The 12,967-nt window shown below is 30.6% G+C and overlaps 1 protein-coding gene across 9 annotated transcripts in view; it reads left to right on the forward strand.

Annotated features, from left to right (window-relative positions):
* The window catches only part of FAM172A (family with sequence similarity 172 member A), a 508,558-nt gene that overhangs the window by 232,822 nt on the left and 262,769 nt on the right, over positions 1–12,967 (forward strand). Inside the window, exon 7 of one of the 9 annotated variants that reach the window (XM_037733288.1) lies at positions 7,704–7,922. The exons of the other annotated variants lie outside the window; for them this stretch is intronic. Coding sequence (XP_037589216.1) covers positions 7,704–7,922 — 219 coding nt within the window. The remainder of the gene's footprint in view (positions 1–7,703; positions 7,923–12,967) is intronic. 9 annotated transcript variants of the gene reach the window in all.

Raw genomic sequence — 12,967 nt, forward strand, 5'->3', positions numbered from 1 at the left:
GTTTTGCATATTTTTGCATTTTAATGAGCTAGTCATTTAAAAGGTTACAAAGAAACCATAACTCATAAGTAATTAAATTATTTAGCAGAAGAAGTATGAGAAGATCTTCTGACATAGGTCACTGTGGGAAGAGAAATTCATAGCTATACTCATTTGCACCTGTTAGGAGATAGATGTGTACTGAAGCTTTTCCCTTAGATTATGAAATGATGTTATTTCTTAAAATACGTGAATGTATACAACACAACATGCACACACACACATCCTCCAACAGTACATTTTCATTGTTACAGAGTAAGTTTAAATACTACTCTTAAACACAAACTTAACTGATCATTTAAGGTTAATCATCCCCAAAAATCTAGTTAGCTTGGTTTTAGGAGCATTTTATCATTATTCTTTGCTCCGTTTTTTCCTCTTCACATTACCCCCTTTTTTTTTTTTTTTTGAAAAATAAAATGGTGTCATATAGACATTTTAGGAATTTGTACATGATTAGGACTTAGAATTTTCTACTGAATGAAAATATCTTAAAATGAAAAGTGACTGTCAGTATAGGATATAGGTATACTCTTAAGTATAACTAGCATATTCGTTGGTAGATAGTAGTTGCTTATTAAATGTTTATTGTATGAAATCAGTGTTTAATGACGTATTGACTGAATAAATAGGATTTTTTGTTATGTCCTCAAATTGCAAGTAGACTGTAGGACCACAAGTACTGATATATTCTTGAAAAAAAAAAAAGAAAAGAAAATAATTTAAACAATTATATTTTAATTGAAAGAAGAGAAAGGTAGCATATATAATATAGAATGATTTGGGTACTGTAGTCGTTAAACAGGTTTTATGAGTAGCTTAAAAAACTTAAGCACATGTTTGTATGATATATGATTGGTTCAAAGTGATAATATTTTTAAAGCCCATGTAGCTACCTCAGATGTTTTAAAACTACTATATTTATACAACTTTATAATAGATTTTAATAAGAAGTTAGGAGAACATTGAACTTTCATTCAGCACTTTAAAACATACAGGCGTAACTAAGTAGGAGGAATAGTAAAGTTAATGAGATAAATCTGCTCATCCAAGCCTTCTTTAGACCATGTAATAAGGAGTTATCTGTTGGATTTTCTAAATTCACTTAGGGATTTTGATATATCATTGACTGGGCAACAGTTTTAACTTGTTACTTCTTTTTAGTTTAATATGTAAATGTGTGCGTATACCTTTGTGTCATTTTATGAGAATGAGAAGCAAAAAATATAAAAGATTTCATAAAACTGTGGTATTAAATCGTATTTCTGTCCTCAAAAATGAATGATAAATATGTTAACAGTACTATTGTGCATTTATGGAATCCTTTCATAAGTAAACTATTGATGAATAAGAGAGGAATTTGCAAAATTTAAGCAGCATAATGTTCTAAAACCCAGGAAAAGTTAGAAATGGAGTGGGTGATAATATGGGTAAGTGCAAAGTGAATGTTTTAAAATAAATAGTGCCTGGATGACCTGACATGTCAGAACTGAAGACAAGGGTGTGTGTTTGTCAATATATCCTTCATGTTTTACAGACTCCTAAGGGAACAAGGGAAGATACAATTTCACCTTTTCTGTGCCAAAACATTTTAATTATATCTTCTTCCAACTACAGCGGTTCAGTAACCAAGGAGCTGACATTGATGCATGTGTTGATAAAGCTGCAAACATTCAAAATGAGATTAACAAAGATTTTGAGCAAAGGGTGACAGCTAATTTTGCACAGTATTCTGCATCTAATTCAGGCCAGCGTAATAATAGAATATTTTATAACTGTTTTGTTATTCAAAAGGACTTTTATGATACATTTATGTTTATGGGTATCTTTGTATCATACTCAAGAATTTATCTGTTGTATGGCTTAAAACTATTTGCATCTATGTTCTAACCCTTACACAATATTAAGGGGAAAAACTCTCTTATTGTGTTATTTTTTTGTTTGTTTGTTTTTATAAATTATACTTCATCCTTGGAACTCTTCGCCTTACCTTAACTAATCTCCAGCACACTAGCTGGAGAAGGTATAGAGATGCCAAACACATATATATTGCTTAGTATGCACTAATAAAATGGCCAAGAAAAGTTATATTCAGTTTATTTAATTAATAAAACTGTAGTTTCTTTATTTTCTTGAGTTCCTTTGAGCACATTTCAGTGTATTTCTTTTCTCTTCTATTCTCTATTTGAAGGCAGCTGACAGTCTTCTTTCACTTTTCTTTTTGTTTGTGAAATTTTCTTTCTTTTTTTTTTTTTTTTTTATCCACTCACTTCTCCATCTGCTTTCACTTTTGTTTGCTTGGGCCGTCTCTCATCCCAACTTGATAATGAGGAATGCAGTGTGACCCTGACCTCTATCAGCCCATGCATGACCTTCTGACTCTACCATATAACCTTTGACCTTCTCTTTGACAGCTTGATTAATTACCCTGTGTTATGATTTATGAGTAAGTGCTATGTAAAAATAATAGACAACAGGTGGTCCTCTGAAAACTTTTTGTGGCATGTTTTCTTTTACTGACTAACTTGATGAGCTATTTGAAGTTGGAAATTTAACTGGGATAATATGGGTTGGTCCATATTATGGTATTTTTATACCATGGAACACACACAGTATTAGAATTCATGAAGCTACAAGTTGAAGTATGGTTGTGAAGAACATTTTACAAAATATTAGTAGAGTGCTGTTACCTAAATGCACATTGAGAAGAAACACAAAACAGAGTCAAGTGACATTTCACGCGTTTCAGTCCCAGGTCACGTCTTGAGAAAATTGCTAAAATAATGGAGGGGGCATTTTTCAAGCAGAGCTGCAGCTCCAACAGCTATGTTTACTTTAACGCTTCACTAGTGACTTCTGATTGGTTGTCATGACCTCATCTCACTGTTGCACCTAGGATGTTGCAGCAGTGACATATACACACCCTTCTCGGAAAAAGATGAGAATAAATACAACATACATCTTTCAGAGAAGATGAATGGACAGTGGTTTGTCTATGGGTAGATGTCGTTTATAGATGAAGCACTTTGAGTTTTATTTCCCTTGAGGCTGAGCACCTATCTTCTTTCAAACCAAGCAGATAAAAAGCTGAACTTGAGAAATATGATTGATAAATTTGTGTAAAATGATCTCTTACTGAGCTTTGCCTGAAGACCAAAACAGATAGTTCCATAGGTCAAAGGATTCTACTCTGACCCCTGACCCTCTCTGGTCACATGTGGCTTTCGGTATTGTCAGGTTAATATGCAGAGCCAAGTACTTTCAGCTGATTTTTTATTTAGCCAACCACAAGATATTTGAAAAGACATAGAATTTGCCCGTTTTCCATTTTTCTTATAATTGGTAATTACTAGGCAAATTAACATGGATAAGTCTTCAGTTTTATCAAGATTTCATTTGGAGTCAGAAGACTGGTTTTGGTCATTTTAAGATTTTATTTGTTTACGGAATCTTCTTGATAAGTGCATATTTGTTCTGATATAATTTGCCTATCAAAGTTTTCCTTTTTGGGTTTGGCATCACCTGTTTGTTTTGGACCTCTCTGACCTAAGCCATCATCTACAGACTTCAAAGTAAAGAAGGCCTAAAGACCTGTGTATTCTATTTAAATCACAAGTACTTGTGCTGAATAAAATGCTATGTGTGGGAATGTACTTTTGAGGGTTCCTGTTTAAGGCCGCATAGTTTATACCTTATACCATAGTTTATACCTTATAAACACAGGTCTGAAAATGAAGCTAGTGTTATAGCTACAAAAGTGTAAAAAATAGAATGAGATGAATTAAAGATATAAATCTTACTTTTACCAATATATATCCTCTTGATCACCTTAATTTCTACTAGACTGATCAAACATGAGTTAATTAACAACTTTATGTATGCTTTGTCTTTTCAAATGTTGGATATTGGAATTGATTTGGTAAATCATTATAAAGATGCCAGAAGTTTTATGTATTTAGTTGTAGAATGCTAATCGATTTGATCATTTTATCTTTTCAAAGATAAAAGGTTTCAATATGTATTTGAAATGACCTATTTGTATTATGAGAAATGTAACATACTCAAGGAATAATTAAATATAAAAGAAATTCTTCAATATAAAATGTTTAAGAGTCTAAGCATAAGTTATGGAGCCTTCCTTAGTAGAGTAGCAATGCACAGTTCTTTTAAGATATACTTGATTCCTGATTTTATAGTGCAGTTACATAAAACTTTAGGGGCACATTCGCTAAAGGTCACACTAGCATCTCTTTTTACTAATTTTGTTTTGTACTGATGGAGTTATTGGGAATAGAAAGGATCACTTTTTAAAATGGTAGCCTGCTTTTTGAAGTAGTTGATATTATTCAATTTAAAACAGTGAAATTTAACTACTGACATTTTGTCTTTGCTTTGTTTTACTTTATTTCCTTTGACTCCTTAGTTTCCATGTATTAATGTTGACATGGCAAAAATCTGTAGCTTATATCAAGGAGTTTTTTGGCAGTGTTATATATAACAGAGAAAAGGAGGAAAACATTAGGTTTTACTATTTATCTGTGGTTAGAGCACATGGGTAGGATAGTTAACTTTATTTTCTTACTCCTGCTTTCTCCTACTCATTATAAAATGGTTATGAATGATCTCTGAATATTGCATTAATTAATTTATCAGAAATGGTATAATTGAAAATGTTAGTTTTTTACAGAATGGTAATTGAATTTGCAACAAAGACATTTATTAAAATCAGCTCTCATTTCTACAGAAAATGTTCCTGAGTATTTCTTGATTGTTGTCATATTAATTAAATTGACAACCTGAAATATCTAAAGGATAAAATGTTTTCTAAATAGTTTGGCTATTTCAATAGAAACGTTCATTGTTGAAATCTAAATGATAGCAAATCTTGAATGGATTTAAAAATAGAATCATTTCTCATCTGTTGATGCCTAAGTGAAACTTTGACATTGTGCGTCTATAATATTGAACAAATGAGTCATGTAATTTTCAGTTACGTAATCAATAACTTAGACAAATACTGCTTCTTTGATGATTTATAAATGTCTATTTTTTGTACTTATTTAGATGGAACATATCAAATTTCAGAGTGTATTTAAAATTAAGTAGACACAATAATTTCTCAATCTATGATTTCTAAAAATTGAAGTTTAAAGTTCTGCTCAAATAAGCCATATGAAAATATTATTTGTATTAAGTAATAAATTAAGATAATAGTTTTACAGTTCTGGTGACTGTAAATTTTGTTCAAAGAATTTACCTTTATTTGAGATTTATTCATTATACAAAGATGATGCCATGTTATATCAATTTATTAAAGTCCCACATTTTTAATTTAAAATTTTTCATATTATCATTAAATGTAGTATATCACTCCTTTCATCTCTACTAACTTTAAATTCTATTTTGGTCTTGCTAACTTTAACTCCTGAGTATGAGAGGGCGTGTGTGTGTGTGTGTGTGTGTGTGTGTGTGTGTGTGTGTGTGTGTTTAAAGTTCAATTCACTAAGAGAAGGCAGGGAAGAAACATGACAGGAGACCACTTACTCACGGTACAGAATCTAGTAAGGAGGCAATTTTCTTTTTGGCCTATGGTGACCTTTTTTGACTATGTTCCTTACACCAGAGACAGTGTAGTGAATGCCTCTATTTCACCCTGTTTGGCAGAGTGCAACAGTGTTCTTTAACTTACTTTTGGTGGGAGGAGAAGTTATAGCTGAAATTTGAGAAGGGCGTGAAAAGTTGTAAGAGGCACAAGGAAGAGGGGTAGGAACTTCCTTCAAATGTGATTTTAATAACTAGTCAAGTGTGTCCAACTGTAGAAAATCACCAAGTGACAATCTGTCTACCTGACAGTGATCACAATGAATTACAAGACTTTTGAATAGCTGTGCAGATTAGAATAAAGCAGGACCAAATAAAATATCTTTTGTTGGTAAAACTTTTGACTTAGAACTAAGAAACTTTAAAAAAAAATTCTCTTGTGTTTTGATGTAGAATGTTTAAATTACAAAATTTGTAAAGTGTTTTATAAGCCTTTTGTGAAAAAAGCATTATTCTGAAACCTTTATTTGAACATCTGTTGAAGAATGGGTGGTGTTTTGTAAATCAGTTTGCTATATATTATTATATAGTTTTCACATATGTAAGAGGAGTATATCTTAATTAATAGTCCAATCATTAAAATCAGAACTTCAGTGATCTTGAAAATTTCCAAACTAAATCATGGTTTTAGACAATAATATCATCTGATTGGAGGAAAAAATATTAAAAATTCCAAGGAAGATTGTAAGTAGTTTGTGAAATCAACTGTTTAATAAAACCAACCATGTGCAGCAATGCAGCATATTTTAAAATAAGATAATTGAGTCTATGCTAATACTGGTTTACTATTGCTGCTGTCATCAATTTTTTAAAATCATCTTATGGTTGGTTTGCCAAAAAAAGAGTTTAAAATTTAAACTTCAAGTAGAAGATTCTATAATTACAATCTTGACAAACTATACATAGTACCTTTTTAAAGTAAGGATGAGATTTTTATAAGTTTTATTTTATGTTAAATAGATTTTAATATAAACATTTTATATAACTCTTATGTTATTATAATATCATACATCTTTTAAATATGACCTTATAGTATTTTACAAGGGCATAATTGGGGCACCCACAACACAGAATTGAATAAAAAGACAAGATATATTATAGCTTCAAAAATTTGTGTTACCCATGCTTGTCAGTGGTTATTGTTTGTCTCTATTTTCTCATGGTTAGCTTATTCCATTATACATAATATTAATATCAAATGTTTTCTTAATTATAGCATAGAAATGTTTCCCAGGCTAGAAAGAAATGAGACAGGAAAACATGTTTTACAAATTTTTTTTTTAAAGCCTTAATAGCTCAACAAGCTATATTTTTTTAACTTTGGAACTTTACTTATTTCCTGGTTGTAGTTTCAAATAAGCAGAGTTTTTATGATAGTTTGAGAAACAAAAGAAATTTTAAGATTAAAGACCTGCTTCCATATATTATAGTAAGACAGTGGTTTATTTTGCTTTCTGATTTTTCTGGCCTTCTCTAAGAAAATAAGTGAATAAAATTAAAGGTTCACAGGTAGATGTTATGTGTTTATGACAATATAGATATGGATGGTTTTGGAATGTTCAATCAGATTCATTTCTTTAACTGCTTATTCTTTTTCATTGTTCAGACAAATAAAAAATGCTCATTAAAGGGCCATTGTAAAGAAAAATACACACACAAAAAAGGTAGTTTGAATTGTAAACTTCAATTTCAAAGGTTTTCTCAAAGCAGATAATAAAAATATTAATATAATTTGAAAGTATACATGTTATTTGCTAATTTATTTCAATTATTTTTTGGATTCTGAGAGATCTGAATTGCTTTTTAAGTTTTGTAATATTTGTGTTGCAATTATGGTTTTTGTTTTTGTAAATAATACACATTTATTTATATATACAATAAAGGCAAACAATTTTAAATGACTTCCTTTTGAAAAAAATAAAATCATAATCTTGCCTAAAGGAGTGTTTTACTGAATATGCAGCTTTATAAAAATTACTTAGTCTGAGATTTTAAGAACTTTTTTGAAAATTGAAATGGATTATAAGATTTAAATTATGCTACCTTCTTTCATTTCAAAACAGGAAGGATATGGAGTAATAGTACTAAATCCCAATGAAAACTATATTGAAGTAGAAAAACCGAAGATACATGTGCAGTCATCATCTGATAGTTCAGATGAACCGGCAGAAAAACGGGAAAGAAAAGATAAAGTTTCTAAAGAAACAAAGAAGCGACGTGATTTCTATGAGAAGTATCGTAACCCCCAAAGAGAAAAAGAAATGATGCAATTGTATATCAGAGTGAGTGAGATCACTTCTTTTCTTTACTATTTTCTTTACCTTAAACTATTATTTTTTTTTAATTTTTCATCATTTATTTCCCATGGTTGTCTACTTGGATTAAATTTGTTTTTTATTCAAAATTACAAAACACANTCTAAAGAAACAAAGAAGCGACGTGATTTCTATGAGAAGTATCGTAACCCCCAAAGAGAAAAAGAAATGATGCAATTGTATATCAGAGTGAGTGATATCTTATTTTATACAGACTATTTTGTTTTTCTTAAACTATTATTTTTTTTTAATTTTTCATCATTTATTTCCCATGGTTGTCTACTTGGATTAAATTTGTTTTTTATTCAAAATTACAAAACACATCATTCTTATTTCAGTGTGACAGTTTATAGAAGTCACAAATGCAAATTCTATTTCCTTTTGTGTCATACAATACGTCAAGAAAAATTTTCTAAAATAATTTTATTGTGATAGATGCAGAAAACTTGTCAATTTAGTTTCCCAACATACTGTTTCTTTCAGGAAACATAACATATCTTTAAAACAGATAACATGCTGTTATGTTGTCCATAAGAGAGAGTACATGTAGCCTAACAATTCTAAGACATATTACCTGCTGAATTAATAATGCTGCATACAAAACATTCATCTTGGGGGGTAAGGTTTACTGGATAAAGCATTGTTGTATGATGAGCAGCTATCTATAGTGTCTCAGCCTAATGTCTAAAGGCAGATAGAGGGACGAAAAGTAATTAATATCTTAATAAATACTTAAGCCAAAATAGTTTAGGGATAGTGTGCAATGAGGGAACTCTGTCCTTTTTCCTTGTCCTACCCAGTGAACTTTTGCACTTTGTAGTACTAACAGTATGGGATCATTAGAGCAGTGCTGCCTAAGGATTTCTAATTCTATAAAGGGCACAAACAATTTTATTTTCATTTGGACATATTCAGAAGCTTGACATACATACTGTAAATTATATCTATAAGACATTCATGAATTTTCAAAGCCCTTATTATGGATGCTAGAAGTTTAATAGTACAGCATGTCAAAAATGCTACTAGGTAAGAAAAATAGTATATTGAAATATTCCTCAAAAGTGAGCAATTCAGAACATTTAAACATAGAGAAAATAACATTTTTATATTTACTTTAAAAGATCATTAATAAAATGTTTCATACCACCTTTTAGGGGATATATATTGCTTTCTAAGTTTTTATTTTCTATATTATTCTTCTAGTTCATGTCATAATCACTCTACTTTTTGGAATTGTAGTTTAAACATTCAAAACATTTTATTTATAGGTCATTCTATTGAGTAAGTTATGACAGTTAAGCAGTGGTGATAACAGGATATAAATTTTCAAGACCGAAAAAAATGTGTCCCGTCAAAGAATTCTCAAAGCACTTCATACAATGAATCAAGCAGATTACAATATTTAAATTTTTAGAAAGCATCTCACTATTTAATATATTATTTGAAAAGCAAGAACACTTATTATATTTAGAAGTAATAAGTAGCTTGTTTGTTCCCATGTGGTTATATTACTCCTTTTCTTTTATATGATTACATTGGGGTCATGATGTTACCATCTTCTTTATCAGTTGTACTAAGCTTCCTTCTATATGATCCAGTCTGTGAACCACCATCTTACGATAGGTTAAAATGTTTTAAAGGTTACCTCTGATATCTAGATTCCAGAAATGAATTGTATAAGGCTTCTGAAATATAAAATCATAGAGTACCTACTTGTTTATGTGAAATGCAAACCAAATGATATTGTATATTAAGTTTATTTCTTCTTAAACAGTTTATTTGCCTGTGACATGTACAGATTAAGCATCTATCTCAGATATCAGACATCTTTCCTATAAGTTTATTTATTCCTTTCTATTTTCTCTTTATCTTGTCACCATTGGTTTGATTTTTTTCTTTTGTTCTCTTGTATGCATACATTTTCTTTCTTCTGTTTTTCAGATCTGCTTTGTTTATCCTCATATCCGCTTTTTCTTATATCAAGGAAACAACATTCTTTTTATGTTGTTTCATTGTTAAGATCTGCTCTCTTTCCTTTTGTTTTCTTTTTAATTATTTTCTCTCTTTACACTCCTGTCATTTTTCCCTCTTTTCTTTTTACTTCTTTGTCCCATTTCACTCATCAATCCAGGTTCCCAACAAAAGCACCAAAAGACAAAAATACGCCCAAATACATAATACAACTTTGCATCTGATGGTCTTAGTTATGAAATGTTGTTTTTTTAGTAAACCTCATTTATCTTAAAATCTGGAATTTTGCCGAATGGCAGAGATAAGCTCTCATTCTTCAAACATACTTCTAGATAGTAAGATTTGGCCCTGTATTGGGAAAGAGAATAGTTCATTTTGTGTAAGGCACATTAACTCCTTAGTAATTTTTATCTACTCTAGAAATAACTTCTAGTGCTCTTCTTCTCTCTACATATCTCCAAGTACCAAGTGTTTGTAATTTTCAGACACAGAGCATTTTATATGATGGAACTAAATCAACTTTTATTTATGTACTTATTACCAATTTACAATTTGAAATTATCTTCTGTTCTTTGTGACAACCTAATAGGTAGCTGAATCACATCATTTTATCCTTATTTTATAGTTGGAAACTGATACACAGATGTTTGTCTAGGATCACAAAGCTAGTAAATGGTAGATAATAAACCTACTTTTTGAAAACAAACTTGTAATTACTGTAGATTCTTCCCTTCTTTCTTCTTTACCACATTGTTTTATAGATTGGAAACATAATATGTATTTGAAATTTGAAAATTAAGCCATGTATAGTAAATGTATTTTACAATATAATAAACAACATTTGATGGCAAAGATAAATTTTTGACCAGTTATTATTTGATGGACTCTATTAAATGTTTATAAACAATTATAAGTATAAATATTTATATAAATATAGTATCACTAATACTGATCCAGATTTACAGATGAGACTGTGGGTCAAAAACTTTCAGCGTTTCGATGGTGGAAACTCAGTCTGAGGCGGCTGCCCCAGGAGTGGGAGCTATCATACCCTCTCCTCTGCCACTTTCTTTTGCAACTAATAAAGCCTGTTTGTATCATAAACACACACACCCACATACAACTTTGAGTAATTTTTCCAAGGTCACATAGCTCTTAATATAAGATGCATGAGGGCATGTACTTAGTCTGTTTTGCTCATTGCTGTATCCCAGAGCCTAGAACAAAGGCTTCATAATAAATATTTGCAGAGCATATCTTTCACAATAAATTTTAAATAAGGTTGTAGACCCAGGATTAAAACCCCACACTATAACTACTACTTTTAAAAATATGTTCTGCATTATTAAAGTATGCTACTTGATTTTCTGTGGGGAAACATTTTAATAAACCAAGACAAGAAACAAACAACACGACAATTGTTGACTTCTCACTTAATCCAGTAGCTGAGATTACAATCCAAAAATTTATGATAGAATTTATTATTTGATACTTTGAAGTATATATTTTCATCAGAATATATAAAAGTAGAATATACTATTTTCTTTTTGATCAATATCATCATACTGCCAAAATTATGGATAAAAATGGAAATGTCTCAACCTGACCCATAGCAATTTCTATGTCACACATTTTTCTTAAGAGTACAGCCAGGCTGTTGGGCTTACTCTACACTGTACACATTTGATACTTTATGTAATCTTTAACTTCAGTTCCTGTTCTTTCCTGAATCCAAATTCTATCCACATTGTAAGTGCCTAACTATACTACCTCTTCCTCTCACTATAGCCAGTGACCTCTCCTTACTGAGACTCATGGAATTTATAATTATTAGCTAATTTATATGGAATTTACCAGGTACTATCTTGATATGTCTCTTGTATTTTTGTCTAATAATTTAATTATTATTAGCAGTTATTTTCATGCCTCTTCACTAGATCTCCCCATAATCCTTTAGATCTTTGAGCATGCTTTAAATATTTTGGCATTGCATGTCTATCCTTAAAAGCAGATATGTGCTGCTTTTTGCATTAGTACAGAGCATATTATGAGGGAGTCAGGAACTGATTCTAGAATTTAATCCCTTGGATGGAGACCAAAGCTAAAAGATTAGCCCTTAGTCTAGAGATACCTAGGTAAAGGAACCTGCAGCATAGGAATGGAGGTTTTTCTGGTATCAAACTGGAGCATAAAAGGACAATTAAACCGAGGAAGGTCACTTAATAGAATTTTAGAGACTATGGGTAGAGTATAGGCAAAAGTGACTTGATGCTGATCTGTCTAATGCTGGGTTGAAAGTGCTTGATAGAACATCCCTTTCCTAAAATGAGACTTATTTGTGGACTATGCTGATGGGAAGTAAAGGAGAGGAATTAGACCCAGCATGTGAAAGAAAGCAAAAACAGATGCTGAGGATAGAGGGGAAGAGAGTTACATGGACCCAAAGTGAAAAGTCCAAATGTGGAAGAGACATTTACAGAATAGGAATCTTAGCAGAGCCTGGCATTTCACATAGAAGATACTTAAATGTTTATCAATTGCTTGTTGACACTCATCAAAAATCTTATCCTTTAATATGTAAGCTATTTGGTGTTGTCTAGTTTTCTGATTGATTTTTTTTTTCAGCATTCATGGGAATTTTTGCAATTGTTTAGAAATAGTCAACTCTGATAAACAAACTTTCTTTCAAAAAATATGTTTTTGATGTTCTGACTTGGGTATGTTCACGGTTCTGAATCTCTTCTGTGCAAATGCCACTGAAGTCATTTTTATCTATTGTTTCAGCAACAAAGTTCAATTTATTTGTATTAAAACAATGATTGTTTAATTTTTGACACTATTTTATTTTCCCAGTATATTCAAGTATTTGGATTTTCTTTTCTTTAATATCTTGTAAATAGCCAGTCTCCTTTCAAATTTTTGCAAATATCTAGTATACACAGGCAAAAGTAAAGTAGAATTTGGGCCTAAAACTTTAAGATTAGCAATGTATAATTTTATTTTACTTACTAAGTAAGCATAAATAGTTATGACTAACTAGT

This window comes from Cebus imitator, unplaced genomic scaffold (genome assembly GCF_001604975.1).
Source record: "Cebus imitator isolate Cc_AM_T3 unplaced genomic scaffold, Cebus_imitator-1.0 Scaffold511, whole genome shotgun sequence".
In the NCBI taxonomy this organism is placed as follows: Eukaryota; Metazoa; Chordata; class Mammalia; order Primates; family Cebidae; genus Cebus; species Cebus imitator.